Here is a 15,612-nt window from a genome sequence, read left to right on the forward strand (position 1 = left end):
AAGGTCAAGCAATACTATCATTTTGAGATGGAGAGAGTTGAATGCAATATGATCATGATAAGTGTAAGTCCTCTTTTATAACACATTAAGTTTTCGGAAGAATTACTCACTTATCATGATATTAGGCTCGCGGAAGACGATTCGTATCTTTTCAAATGAGTTTATGTGTGATTTTATATTAAGAATTAATTGATTTTCTGTTGAGTACGACCTTATATAGATGATCAAAATTTCAAGATAATAAACAAGAAATAAAACCAATTTTTGAAATAGAAAATTATAAAATAAGAATCTATCCTTATAATTCCCACACATGAATCCGACAATTTTAAAAATTATTAATTTGATATAGACTCATTGTATAAAATTTTTGAAGGAGCGGAGAAGGCGACATATTAACCAATTGCTACCCTACATTGATACTTCTATGAAATAAAACAAAATTATAAAATTATGTGGTGGAAGCCAAGTGCAAAACCACTTTTCTAGTGATGCCATGAGATTTGAAGAGACCACCAAAACTAATCATTAAACTAATGAAAGGATGATATTGTTAAACCTTACTTTAATGATGAGTTAACAGGTGATCACCTGTCCTTAGAAACCTGGAAGAGGGATTAACTTTTGATTAATAGCCAGCTTTGACTCCAACACTACTACTGCATGCAATCAAAGGAGGGAGGTCAATATGCCACCTTTTGTACAGTATATTTTTATAATATTATATTGCAATCACTTTGCTCTTCTTACAAATCATTCTCTGACTTTACAGTTATTTATGCTCTTGCTAGCTGGTCCTCTATTCATTTGGAAACCTATATGCCTATATGTGAACTGTAAACTTACATATGATCTACTCCCTCATGTCTCTTAATACTTTTCCTGTTTGCTTTTAGCACGTTTGTCAATGCACATTTTTGATCGTTAATATCTTTATTTTCGTATTAGTATTAAATATAAAAACTTCACCGTATTAAAGTACTTATGAATGCGAATCCAACAAGATCACTCATGATTATATTTGGTCTTATAAATTAAACGTAAATTAGTAATTCGTTTCATGTTATGAACAGTCCCGACATATGAAACGAGAAAAGAAATAAGAAACGGAGGGAACACATGCATAGTGTCTCATTATACTAGTCACATGTGACTGAATAGAACCCCTACTTGGTAGTGTAGATTATAAAGTAGATTTATTTGTTTCATATATGTTAAATAAAATTATTGTTTTATACCTTACTTAAAGCAAATATGAAAACTTTTTACAAAAGGGAAATGGTCCAGTGCACTGTCCAAAATTTTCTCTTATGAATTATTTATATTTTCTATTCATGACATGACATCGATGAATCCGCGTTTGGCTGAGTTTATGATTTATAATTTAACATGACTTAACGTGATAAGATGAGAATTTAAAATATCTAATTGAACGACTTTGACTTATTAATGATTTATGAATTATTAAAAGTATACTTCTTTTGAGTTCTGACCCTCTCATTTCTTTATAGTTTTTTTTTTGCATTACCAGACACATATTATAGAACACACATAAAACTTAATTTCATAACTTATTTTCAAAAAATTTCCTTTTTGTAAATATAAACACTAAATTTCTATTCAAAAAAAAAAGTTGAAAATAAATTTTCAAACTATATTTTATGAGATGATTAAAATGTGTGCCGAGTCCTCGTGCTCCAATGCAGATAAAATTGAAAGAAATAGAGTGAATAATAATAAAAATAAAATTGAATTATGAATAATTTATGTTTTAAGGATAACTTTCATAAAAAAAATTTCAAAAATTAATTCAAAAAAAAAACAAAAACCCAAATTAACTTCTTCCTAGCTTCTCATGCATAAACCGACGACCGTTGTATCCTCTCTTCTTGGTTGAGAAGGAGAGAAAAGAAACGTGTATTAGAGCATCTCCAAGAGCCTCCTTGTTGGCTCCTAAATATAATATAAAAAGATGGAGGTTGATTGGAGGGAAGGATTTTTTTATTGTGAAAAAATAAGTTAGGAGCCATGTGGTGGCTCTTAACTTTGAGGAGAGAGGAGAGAGAAACAAGAGGCTCTTAAGATTTAAGAGCCACTTAAGAGTCTCTTGGAGCAACATTTTGCTTCTCCCTCCTCAAATCTCAAGTTAGGAGCCTAAATAAAGAGCCTGTTGGAGATGCTCTTAGTCGTCACTTTATTCTGAGAAATACCAAAAGGTAGCATAGGTTAAATGTATTAAACAACAGTGATTCTGCATGTACTGACTACGTACATACTAGGTACCTTCTCATGGTCAGACGCGTGACTAAATTATTGAAAGGATAAGTCAAAGAAAGGTTTAAGAATTAAAATGCCAGCTGGGTTTCGAGTTATTTATCGCTTGATTGAGTTTAAGTCAAATCAACTTCATCTTATGTTGTCTCTACTGTGTACATGAGATGCGATTTCACTACACGGTGGAAGTAGCCAACAGATTACTTTACTCCCTTGGACTCTTAAAGAGCTGCTTTGAGCGAATAGTGTTATACTCCACTCTAAACACCAGTAGTTTTTTTTTTTTTTTTTACATAAGAATCCGCACCGGATAAATCCATAAGCTCACGTTATAGCATGCAAACTACGTGAATAGTGGATGAAATTTGATATTAAAATCTGCAACAATTTTCATATAAAAGAAACGGTTTTTCTATGGTGTGCCCAAGGGCACACACTAAGCACTAAAACTTATAAATTTGGGAGATTTTGATTGGTTTACACTCTTTAATAATGATGGCCCCCCTTGCATTTACAACAACCACACCAATCAAATCCCTCCAATTTTATAAATGTTAGTGCTTAGCATGTGCCCTTGGGCACACACTAGACAAACCCTAAAAGAAAAAGTAGCCTTTTTTAAAAGCGTGATACTGGTTTTTCTGAAAACAATTTTTGGGATGAAAAATTTATTCAGAAAAATTATTTTCAAATATATTAAATAAATTTTTTTTTCATATAAAAGAAAAAGTAGCTTTTTTTAAAAGCGTGATACTGGTTTTTCTGAAAACAATTTTTGGGATGAAAAATTTATTCAGAAAAATTATTTTCAAATATATTAAATAATTTTTTACCAATTTTTCAAGGTAAATCTGCTGTTGCTGTCTATAAAACAATGACAAACAGAATCTTAATCAGAGAGTAGGATGAGATAACTCATTTTCATTCTCGTTCATTGAAGATTTATAAATAAATAAGTTTATTTATTTGAAAACAGACTCCAACGTACTCCCTCCATTTTGAAATATAGGTCGCTTGACTTTTTGACACACACTTCTAAGTCTTTTGACCGCTTAGTTAAAATTGTTATTTTTAAATTTTTTTTCCAAATTATAATACTAATTTTATTTTAAAAAATAATGATTTTAACTATACGGTCAAAAGACTTAAAATAATGTGTCAAAAAGTCAAACGACTTATATTTCAAATGAGGGAAGTATATCAAGCAATTTTACGTTTGAAATTTGATTGGTTAACAGTTTCTCTACACTTAATATTAAACATGCTTGCGATGTACTTATATGTTTAGTTAGTGGCATGCATCAAGTCACCTCAGTTTATTTAAATCTTGTTTACGTGAACTTAGGATCAAGAGACGAATTACGAGCGTCTTGTACTGCAAATTTAAATTAACTTAATTATTCCTTTGACTATGACACTCAAAGTGTCAGTTCTATATTTTTCGGAAATAAACAAATACTACCACTTTTCGGAAAAACTAACAGCCTAATATTCATAGGTATAATACATATAAGCATGTGTATGTTGATGCATGTGCTCGTCTAATCGAGTGAATTTGTGATTGCAATTGTAGAATGACAAACTACTCAAACATCAGCGAGCTGTTATCCTATAAATTATAATCACACTATGATGGACAGTGCAGGATTTAGGCAACGGTAGATTATTAAAAAATCACTAAAGTATTGTTTGGGGTTGCTGAGCAGTTTTTTGCTGAAAAGCAGGTGAAAAACTGTTTAGTAAATCTAAAAGCAGCTTTTCTGAACAACAACTTTTAGAAAAAACATGTCCTCTCATGCTTTTGGAAAAAGCTGTTTTCAGCTTTTGCAGAAAACTGTTACAAATTTCCCTATCAAAACTCACTAAAAAATTATTATTTTATAGTATAACTCAAAATAAGTAAATATCAAAAAAATTACCAAACAGTTATCTGATTTCTATAAAACACTTTTTTTTACCGGACATCAATTTTTAACAGCACAGACCCTAAATCTGCAAGTAAACACTAGAGTACCATCACAAAGTTCGGGTTCTTAATCAATGGAAACACGCTCAATGCCTTAAATTTGTGCCCCCATGAGGGAGCGTTGGACGAAACCCGCTGCTGACATGATTATGGTAACAAATAGATACAAAACCATTGCATAAAGCCATAAACCACAATAATGATATTAAGATCACTGTTTGATAAAATTATTTCAAAACCTCCAAGTTAAATAGGCAATCAAATGGCAATAAGAAAGAACTAGGAGTAAACTTTAACATGGCTACGTACATTACTCATCCGCTACATGCTATTTGCAAACAGCAAATTCAGGCAAGAATACATCACTAAAGATTCAAATACAACTAAACCAACAGGTTCCTTTATAAATGGTGATAGTACTACAATATAACTATGCAACGGAAAAGTTGTCTCAACATAAGGGTACTAAAAATATCAGGAAGAAAAAAAAGGGGCTCGTACAACAGAGGATAATCCCACCCAAGTCACCCAAGTGTGGCGCTTGGTGATATTAGCCAAGAAAGCACTCAACAGAACACATTAAAGACAGAACTGTCTGATTCAAGCAGCGACCAAAAATTCAACTCATCTATTTCTGATAACAATATACCGCCCTACAAAACAATTCCTTACTTACCATGCATACAACCTACATTGTAGAAAGATTTTAAAGAGGCTCGGATGCCGATGGCACTTGTGGTTCCCCTTGCAAGTTTGGCTTGTGACATTGTACAATATGTTCAATGATCAACAAGTTGTAACAATCTTAATTAAAGATTGCCTTCATATAAACTCAGCCAAGCAAGTCTCTGAATAAGTTGGGATTCTGATTTGTAGGGGTCACACCCATTTGCCTCACTAGAGCATCCTTTTGTAAAGCATCTTTAAGATTTGGACCTTTATTTGCTGATTGAGGCGACTGTGCCACCACGCCTGCACCATGGTCAAAATTGTTGCTTGCATTTAATAGACCTGAACTCATATTAACATCAATACTAGGATCGATCAGATTACTTGGCACATTGCCAGGCCTCTCACTGTAAAGCGACATAAAATCAGATGCTTTAGTAGCAACTGAACCAGAATTCGCAGCTGATCCATCTTGTGTTACATCAACTAAACCTTCCAACTGCTTGAACGGATCCGTGGAAGGGGCATCACTTGTTGCAGTTGATTCTCCAAAGTCCAACAAGTCTGGAGGAGGTTGGACAGGAGCGGTCTTCACTGTACTGGGTTCAGATGAAGTAGCTACCTTGGTCATGTGAGGACTTTCTGTTGCACCGCTGTTTGCCTTCGGAGCCCCCCTGTTGCCAGCAGCAGTTTGTCTCTTCTCAGACCTAGAAACACCACCGAACAAAGAAGCAGCGAGTCTTTGCTTTTCTGAGGGTATTTCAACTTCCTGTTTTTTTATATCATGGGATACATCCCGTGCCTTTTGTTTTGTACTACCTGTAGCATCAGGTTGAGCTGCTCCGTTGACAGTCTTCTGAAAATCAGAGTTTGAGGTTGATTGCACTGGAGATGAATATGTTGGCTTTCCCCACTTCTTCTGAACCCCATCAAGTCGAAGCTTTAATTCTGCTGATCCACTGTGAGAAATAGATGGCACTGCTGGAGTCTGGTGTATTTCCCTCGTATAAGATGGCTCGGGTACTGGGACAAGCTCAGTTGAGGGCATTATGGTAGCAGGTCTACTTGTGGGCATGGTGGGTTTTGGAAGTTCATAAGCCTCAAACCTAAGAGCATGACCTGAAGTTTCCTGTTGGTCATGGCTTCTAAGGTTGCTCATATTTAAAACCCCGGAACGTGCACTTTCAGGAATATAGGGCTGAGCCCCATTCTCCAGAGACTGCTGGACATAACTGTTGAGGAATGAAAGCCCTTTATCAACCTGCAGCAAGTAGTGTATGGGTGTTCTTGAGTAAAGGTTTAGAATAGAAGAAACGCGTAAAAATAACACTCATGAATTTGTAATAAAGTCAGGTAGGTCATATAGCTGAAAAGCCAGTGTCAGAGAACACTGATAGTAACACTACGGGTAATATACAGAATCTGTAATCAGTAATAGCACAGTAACTAGCACAAACTTCTTTTATAGGTCAAATCAGTATGTAAAGAAGATAAAAACATGTGCACACAAGCTCAGTAAATCTTCAGGCCATGGACAGTCATCAGTGTCCATGTAAGCTTGTTGAGTGACTCAGAAAAATATAACAAGTATAATATAAAATGCGGTCTACATGATGGTCATTGTTTAGATCGCATGAGATCAGTGTTATTTAAGGGGAAAGGTGGGGCGAGGTAACAAGGGTCCTCTTTTAATTAGTCTAGAGGCGTGGCGGTTCCCTTACTAAAGATTGATATGAACACATGTACAGATACATATATTCTAACTATGTATATGTCATATAAGACCACATGTACAAACACTCTACCACATTAAACATTAAAATAACAACATAACAGCATTAAAAGAACATTGTGAGAGTGATGGAAAATAATTGATAATATCTGAACTAAATTTTTGACTACACCTTTAACATTAAAAGTTAGGGTTACGGTTTTAGTATTACAATTAATAAATCAAATACCAAAAAAAAAAAACTAAAATAAGAAAATTATTACAATTAAATATGTTGGTAGTTCTCTTCAGTTCATTATATATAATACACAGTGTCTATATGTTATAAGCTTATAGTAACACCTTCTGTGAACAGATTTTTTATTCTTTCCTTGTCAATTTTATTAGATATATTCTAATGTGCCTCTAAAAGACACAGGGGCAATTCATATTCAACCTCCTTTGTTTATTAATGCTTAAAATATTGAAAACCAAATATCTACTGATGGAAGTGAGCCCAGAAGTATGAGAGGCACATTTATGACAATTAAGTTGCACAATCTCAGGCACAAAAACCAGGTGCTGGTCTGTCCTAAAAAATTGGTGTTTTCCATTTTTTCTTTTTTGTGCAAGTTTTCCTGTTTATCTTCAACATACAGCCATGACACATATTTGAACCCCTAACACACAAAGAAACACAGTATTAAACCGCAATGTAGCGTAATTTGCTATGCACAAACTGTGAAAAAGGCATGTTCAACCAATGTGTTGTTAAGTCATAGTACTCTTTCTTGATACCTATTACTATATCTGGAAACAATAGAAGAGTTTTTTGTTAATTCTTTGAATTCAAAGTGGATTTATGCAAGTGCATGCTTCTTCAAAAATTAGTTTAACTCATATGAGGCTACTTTTATCAAGATTTGCATGGACTAAATACACCAAGTTATCAATAATTAATGTTCATAGCTAAAAGCCTCAGACACATATAGCAGGCGTTATATATTTTGGATATGTGGGTTAACTTTTTGTAGCTGTGCCTCTGCAAGCAGATAGTAGATTGTATTAAAATGTTATCAACACACAAACTTATGTGATTGGTAAACTTACAGAAGGATGACTGACTCGTGAACCAGGAAAAAAAAAACGTGCGTTTAACTACATAGTACATACTATATGTTGCACGAATACAGTATAATGTTTATTTGATTGATAACACAGCATAAATTTCATAGGGCTAAGCATCAAACTAGCAATGAAGCTTCGTGCATTAAAAGACATGAAACTTACTATCCAACCAAAAATATATGTTCGACAAGTAGTATACAATATCATACTACAGGTTACCTCAATGTCTTCACAGCTAGCATCCAGTGGCAATATATTTTCAAGAGCTTGAGCATCCAAGCGAATAATTGCTTGAAGCTCATAAGCACGTTGTTGCAAATCCGTTGAGCTCGATGCGCATAAGTCTTCGATTAAAGATTGGCACTGCATCAAGTAAAAAAAAAAAATCAAGCACATAAACAAGCAGAGCCGAAGCTTTCACTAGTCAACAGTCATACAAGACAAAAATGCAATTTATTTATTTGAAAAACCAAAATTCCTTGGTCAAATATATCCAGTCTCCAGACATCTTTCAATTTCTTAGTCATCAAGTCCACCAAAATTTATACTGAGATAATATAATAATACAGTATCTTGGTTATTAATGATTGCTATGCCCATAAACCAGCCATCAATACGTCCCATGCTGTTAAATGAATGGAGATATGATATATATAAAATCTGTAACAGGGTGAAGATAGACTGCCGGTGATCTGGCATGAGACTTGTAATTAACTTGTGACATGATATAAATGTTGAAAAAGGAATTTAGAAATTAAATAATAATCATGTGGTACAAGGTCCAGCTGGAAATACATATACGAGCTCAACTGTGGGTTGAAAATTTTACTTGCACTGTGGAAAGGAAAGAAAATCACAATTCACAAACCTCTGGCAGCATGTCAACTTGTCGCCCAGCAGCTATCTCAAGGGAGTATATCTTCATAAGCGCGGTTACCGCATATGCCTACACAACATATAAGATAATCACACATTTGTAAAGTTGGAAATTCCAATTATATACTTTTGGTACGAATTGTAATTTTGTACAACTAACATATTTAACAGTGATTACAATACACCGAAAAAAATAAATTAGTTCTCCAGATACTTAAAAAAATTAAAAACACTACGGTTGAGAGCATCCACCCTATGCATAAAACTCATAACAGCCAGAACCTTTTAAATTTTAAACACGGACAAGTTGATACCTCTACTATTATCTACACATCCAAGAATTGTACATATAAGGTGTTTGCTCATCATTCAGTTTTTCATATTATATATTAATATCTACAAAAGAATATAACAACAACTTCAAATTAGTAAATGACTAAACAAGTTGGGACCAATATCACCTTGACAGTGTCATCAGTTGAATGTGCCTCTGCCACATCACATAGCTTTCCAGTGATATAAGAAGCAGAATATTTTCCATCTGCGGTTCCATATTCCCCCAACACCCAGCATATGACCTGCAATCAAAACTGAAAATAAGATGACGAATACAATATCTGTGATTAATCATTGAACCAGGATTAATATGAACAAGCTAAACTTGATAGGCAGAACTCAACCTGGAGAAATGCTGATGGGAGTTTTGGTTCTCCGATGATGCGCAAATAGGAGTCTACCTGCTCACAGAAAACAGTTCCCACTTACAAAAGCAGAAAAGAAGTAACAGAATATGCTGTACAAACTAACAGTAAACTGCCAAAATTTAACAGGATGGAACAGCATCATTGGCATATTACAATAATGGCCTTCAATAGCTCGGTTCAACTGACAATTTAAGCACATGAAAACATATTGTATATAGACTCTGTCTAGTTAGGTTTATGACTCTGTCTCGGAAGTGGAAACAAAATGTTAGTTCTAAGTGTCTAGGGGAATATCCAAACTGTAGTGACAATTCAATCAACAATAGTGTTTTCTTTAGAGATCATTGTTGTACATCTATATTAATATGTTTAACATTTCCATCATCAATTCCATTGATTTCTATTTATCACTATAAATAAAATGGCCTGTCTGGCAATGATGTCATCCATAAATCTCAAATAAACCATGCATCAATCATCAAAAACTTCTCAAAGCACATACAGGCACTATCTCCACAAATCAATCTAACACAATGCGAATGCCATAATTACTTGCATGGAAAGTCATTTTAAATGTAGATAGATAAAGTCATAATGATAACATACAGCAGATGATCTCAGTTGACTGTCAGCAGTATCATCGTCTTCTCCAAATCCTTCAGCAATCAACCGCATCAAGTTATGTGCCACCTTAATGTTTACTAAATCACCAGCATGCTCGAAGACTTTGTTCATGGTCTGTAGGGCAAACAAGAAAGGACAAGCTGTCAACAGAAATTCAGGAAAGGATGATTCATTATCAGCAACATTAAGAATATCGAAGGTGATATTACTGTACCTGGATAAACCAATGGTTGCTTGGTGCAAATTGCTCAGCAAGCTCAACACACCTGGAAGCTATGTCGGTTTTGTAATGATTATCATTGATGTTTATCATATACTCAATCATTCGATCCACGATGACTTCCACATTAGAGGACTTTGTCATCTTATACAGAAGTTCAAAAGTTTTTCGTTTCAAAGTGTCATCTGGGTCCTGTATCATGAAGCACATACGAGTTCAACAGTCAACACTATTAACAGACATTAGCAATTTAATGTGGCAAGGTAAAAGTACATACTCCCTGCGTCCCACCCAATTTTTTATCCCCCCCCCCTCCCACCCGAAAGAATTTTTTTACATTTCTATAAATTACGAATTTTCTAATCTACTGTCCTTTATTAGTTAACTATTGGTTGATACCACTTCTTTACTCACTTTTCCTCCTTCCTTTTACCAATCACCTTCATGTCCAACCCAAATGTAAAGTATTAAGTAGGACGAAGAAATATATTGTGAATCTCCAAATACTAATATATTGAGCTGGGTAAAATCAGAAACTTAGATGGCATTTTACTGTGACCAAAAAACAATGCAATTGGAGATATTACAGCAATCACAGAACTGAAATAAATAGCTATTACAATGCTTTCCATTTTTTATTTTGTTCATCATCAGAATTAGAAGCAGCAAGCAGCTTAAATGTAAGAATTAAGGTCTCTGATAACAATGTAAAGGATATAAGGGTACGTAATTACTTCCCCAGTATATATCATACAAAAGGCCAAAGCAGAACTTAACATAAGGATTATGACACATAATTGTATCACTAGCTAGACAGAGAAGACACAGAAAACATGACATCCAACATCACAACGCAGATATATGTACAGGTAAACACAAACGCAAGCCGAAGGACTGAGCATCTAAAGCATCAAACATAAATACGGACAGAGTAAAGGACATACTAAGCACACTTAAAATTTAAAAATTTACTTGTTTAACTGAAAGATATCAATATACTCGCCAGGAGCTCAAGTAACCGAAAGGAAAGCTGTATGAAGGTTTGAGACTAAAATTTATATAAACTAATCCCCAAACCTGAACTAGTAAGCAAACGAGAAAGAAACCAATTAAACCAATATTTGTCAAGGTAAGAGCACTTTAAACACTGAAAGGAATATTGGTGACATCCCTTACCTCTAAGCAGTCAATTACAGCCAGTTGGTGCTGCTCAGCAATGTCTGGACTTATCTTTATCAATCTACCAAGGGCATCAATACCCATATACTTCAGATTATGACTGTCACTCTGTATATAAATCAATAAAATACACATTTACTTAATAAACATTTATATATACATTCATAAAATCATATATCTTCTTTAAGTGTTATAATACATTAGAAATGCAGCGGGAAAACCTTTAGAAACTTGGAAATTGCATCGGCTGCAGCTTCCAATAACTTTGTATTAGGAAAAATAGATGAAACACAGCAGATGCACTCATATAAAATGGCGTTCCCTATATTGCTTGTAGTATCGGCCTTCCTCATTATGTCACCAACAACAGTATACATCTGTCCACTGGCCTGCTTGTCACCATTACCGAGAAGTGCTAGTATCTTCAGCAACTTGATCTACATAAAAGTAAATGCAAGGAATAAGATAATATACACTTAGCAAAAAAAAAAAAAAAAAAAAGATAATATACAAAATCCCAAAGAAAATAGTAATGAGTAGCAAAGAGAGTTGGTAATAAACTAATAATGGTGTAAATATAATCAAGTTGACACTTGCAAGCATATAGAATCTCAGTAAATTGGAGTATGATTTCAAGTACCTGAATGAATGGAGCTGGCATCTGGTGATAATCATAAGCCTTCGGCAATCTTCGCTCAGCTACTTGCTTGAGAATGCTCACAAAGCTTACAACTAAATCCTTGTAGGAACTAACATCTACTGAAACAAGATCGAAAAGAGGACATAGTGTCGCACCCATCACCCCTGGATCATTATCACATAGCCTCTACAGAATATTAATAAATAAAAATCAGAACACCCTTTTTAAAATGACTAGAGAAAAAGAAGCATGTATGAGAGTAAAACTACTAATTTTATGAACTGAAACATCAAAAGTCTTCTCATAAAATATAATAAAAATGCCTTAAACTCTTGTCTTAACTTGTATTCAGAAACACTAGCATGCTAAACAAAGACATTTTATCGACCTTGGCAATTTAAGTGACTAGAATTTGCACGGACTTAAAGACAATGTATCTGAAGAAAGGGTTGGATATAGACTGCAAGCAAACTTAAACATACATTACATGATGCAGTACATAAACGTAGCTTAGAATTTGGGTAATCAAGACACAAGCATTGTCAACTTGGCAGTGAGGCAACATAAAAAAGAACCATATTTATGAAAGCAGCCATAGTTTTACAGCATTACATGTTGCACAATATCAGCGAGTCGTCTCATGGCATATAAACCATTTAGTTTTCTATTTGATTGTATTGTAGATAGGTTAGCTTAATTTCAAAATTAAAGGTGTATGGGCCTCTTTGTATTCGAGAAGCATAAGTTGCTTCTGGCTTTTGCTTTTCTTGACCCGTTTGCTATGTTACTCGGACTCTTCTATTTTGGTAGTCGTACCGTCGGACACGACACTTATTCCGTGTCGGATCCCTTGACTGAAATGTGGACACTTTGACCAACTAAAAGACCACATACAAGTTGAATGTTCAATGCAAACCAGAAAAAAGAAGAAGAAGAAGAAGAAGAAGAAGAAGAAGGAAGAAAGAAGCAAAAACATAAAACAACTAGGAAAAATCCCTAACTCGCAAACTTCCTTACAAAATTCTGGTTGACCAGAGAATGATAGTTATTTTATGATAAGGTATCTACTTACCATGCTTATTTATTAATGTATTATGCCGTGTCCCTGTACCCGTGTCCAAAAAATAGGACAGTGTCCCCGTGTCCTCAATTTTAAGATTTTTTTAGTCCGACACTCGGATATGTGTCGTGTCCGACACTTCGTACCCGAGTCAGAGTAACATAGCCCGTTTCTGTAAATAAGTAGAAGCGCTTTTAAGAAGATGAGAATGCTAGCTTCACTCTCAGAGCTTCTGTTTCTTTTATAAACACTTTATTTACTTATTTACTTCTCACTTCTAATCCTCTTCTTTACTTTAAGCATGAAATCACTTTTTTTAAGTTTGCCCAAACAGCCCCTATAATTACATATACATATACCTATATCATATTAAATTTCCCCAATATACACATTTCAATTCTTCATTGGCCCTAATTAAGGACAAAAATAACTCAATAGACCCAAGCCAAGTGATAATTTCTAACAGATGTGTTATGCTCAGCATAATTACCACTTCCCTTTATACAGATCAACAATTAATAAATAGCTTTATAATCCCATAAGGAATCTCCTCTAAACTATTGGCTTTAGTACTATATTTAGGCCTGCACATGAAAATTGAACAAAGCAGATAAATTATGCACAAAGAATGTCTACAAAAAACTTACTAAATTGATCTCTTTGTTCTCATACGAAGCAAATTCTACTTAACAAAAAAAATACAAGTAACAATATAAGTTCAGTAATTTCCGCCAATTATTCAGATAACCAAAACTACAACCACAAACCTTACGAAAATTCGACACCAAATGTGACACCGAAGAAGGAGAGCGCTGATAAAACCTATGCAAAGCCATAACTGCCTTTTTCCTCACCGCCTCCTTACTATGTCCCAACAACTCCACAACCTGTGGCAACACAGCTGGAATCGTCTCCTCATTAATCAACCTACAGACCGCATTCAATGCCGCACACACAACCAAAAAATTATCCGACTTCAAATCCTTCTGAATTGTATTCACAATCAAAATTATCAAATCATGATCCTCATTCAAAAACAACGTCACCGCAAGATAACCAGTCCGTTTCAACAACAACGAGTCATCGTGAGTCATTTTAACAGCGTGAATGTATCCGAAAGCAGCATCGTGACCTAACATCTCGATGTAAACTAATCGAATGATGTACTCTTTCATCTTGCGTTTCGGAATGTCCGGCTCGATAATTCGGCGTTTGAGCGTCTCGATCTCGTGCAGAACGATGCGATCTTCTTCGGCTTTGGATCGCGCCTCGCCGATTGATTTGATCAAGTCGAGGAACTCTTTGGATTGGCCGAAGCCGCCTTGGGAGCCCATGGCGAGCTCCCTCCCGATCGTTTTTAGCTGCTCCAGCTTTCAATTGTGAGGTTTAGGGTTTGGATCTGATAGAATTAGGCGCAATTAATGTGTACGTACAAGTCCTTGTACGTATACGTCTGCAGTTGATCAATAAGATCTGTGGAGATAGAGAGAGAGACACGAGAGAGAGAGAGAGAGAGAGACGGGAGGGAGGGAGGGAGGGAGAGAGATTGTGTTAATGTGTGTAGAGAGAGCGAGAGTGAGAGAGAGTGGAAATTGGATAGAGAGATGAAGAAACAGAGGAGAAGGAAACAACGAGGTGAAACATGTGGAGGGTGATGACAAGTACGGCGTCGTTTTACACGTGTTCCGGGTTCATATTTCGGGTCGGTTTTTGTGAATTGGAAGGGTTAAATATCACTATTTAGCCAAAAAATAAAATAAAAAATATCACTCTCAAAAACAATATATTCCATTTTTGGTCTCCCACAAAAAATTTCAAAATCATAAAAGTTTGATATAGATATGCAAATAAAGTTAACCAGAATTAATTGGAGGTAGCATGGACTAAATAATGAATGAATATAAAAAATTATAAATATATCGAATTTTGAAACTCGTCGCTGTATGCAATTTTGTCTATTTCAAATAATTATGTTAAATTTTCAGGATATTTACATATTTTCATTTCTCTAACAATTCCATAATCTATTTACTAGAACATATATTATCAAATGTTACTCGATCATATTGTAAACTCTAATCGTGAATGTTAACAACGAAAAAGTTAGAATTTATCAAAAAAATCAGGGGCAACTAAAAATGAAGTTGCATCTAGTTTGAATGTTTTGTTGTGATTTGAACTTCAAATTGAGATTAACCTATTCAACTACATGAAACATGTTTAAAAAATTGCCATTGTGTGTTGTAAGTTGATCTACTACCGCAGCTTAACTTGGACTACTTGTTTTGCTTAGTTTCTGTCCATCTTCTCCAAGCTTTTGAACTGATCTGCTCCTTTGCTAGGACCATTACTAGTGAGGGCCTGCTAAGTTGGTATCAGATCAGCCATGCTCTTGATGTGATTTACATCTCCTTCTCATCCCATTTTATTCTAAGATGCATATCTATGTAAGTTCGATCTAGTAGGTAGTATATGTTACAGTAATTGATTATAAACCTCCATTGCTCCGGTCTTAAGAATTCCCGGTCAAAAAGAAAGAGATTGATGTGAGACAAGTCCAA

At 34.7% G+C, this 15,612-nt stretch overlaps 1 protein-coding gene across 1 annotated transcript; it reads right to left on the minus strand.

The window, feature by feature from the left end:
• Window positions 1–4,526: 4,526 nt before the first annotated feature.
• Window positions 4,527–14,697, minus strand: LOC108204063 (AP-4 complex subunit epsilon). Its single transcript, XM_017373354.2, has 11 exons — window positions 13,819–14,697; window positions 11,992–12,177; window positions 11,573–11,788; window positions 11,349–11,459; window positions 10,167–10,364; window positions 9,935–10,066; window positions 9,305–9,361; window positions 9,086–9,202; window positions 8,617–8,694; window positions 7,968–8,111; window positions 4,527–6,170 (listed from the first exon to the last, which is right to left on the minus strand). The coding sequence occupies exons 1-11, from the start codon at window positions 14,383–14,385 to the stop codon at window positions 5,073–5,075; spliced, it is 2,904 nt and encodes a 967-aa protein (XP_017228843.1). The 5' UTR covers window positions 14,386–14,697; the 3' UTR covers window positions 4,527–5,072.
• Between the last annotated feature and the right edge of the window lie 915 nt (window positions 14,698–15,612).

This window comes from Daucus carota, chromosome 1 (genome assembly GCF_001625215.2).
Source record: "Daucus carota subsp. sativus chromosome 1, DH1 v3.0, whole genome shotgun sequence".
Lineage (NCBI taxonomy): Eukaryota > Viridiplantae > Streptophyta > Magnoliopsida > Apiales > Apiaceae > Daucus > Daucus carota.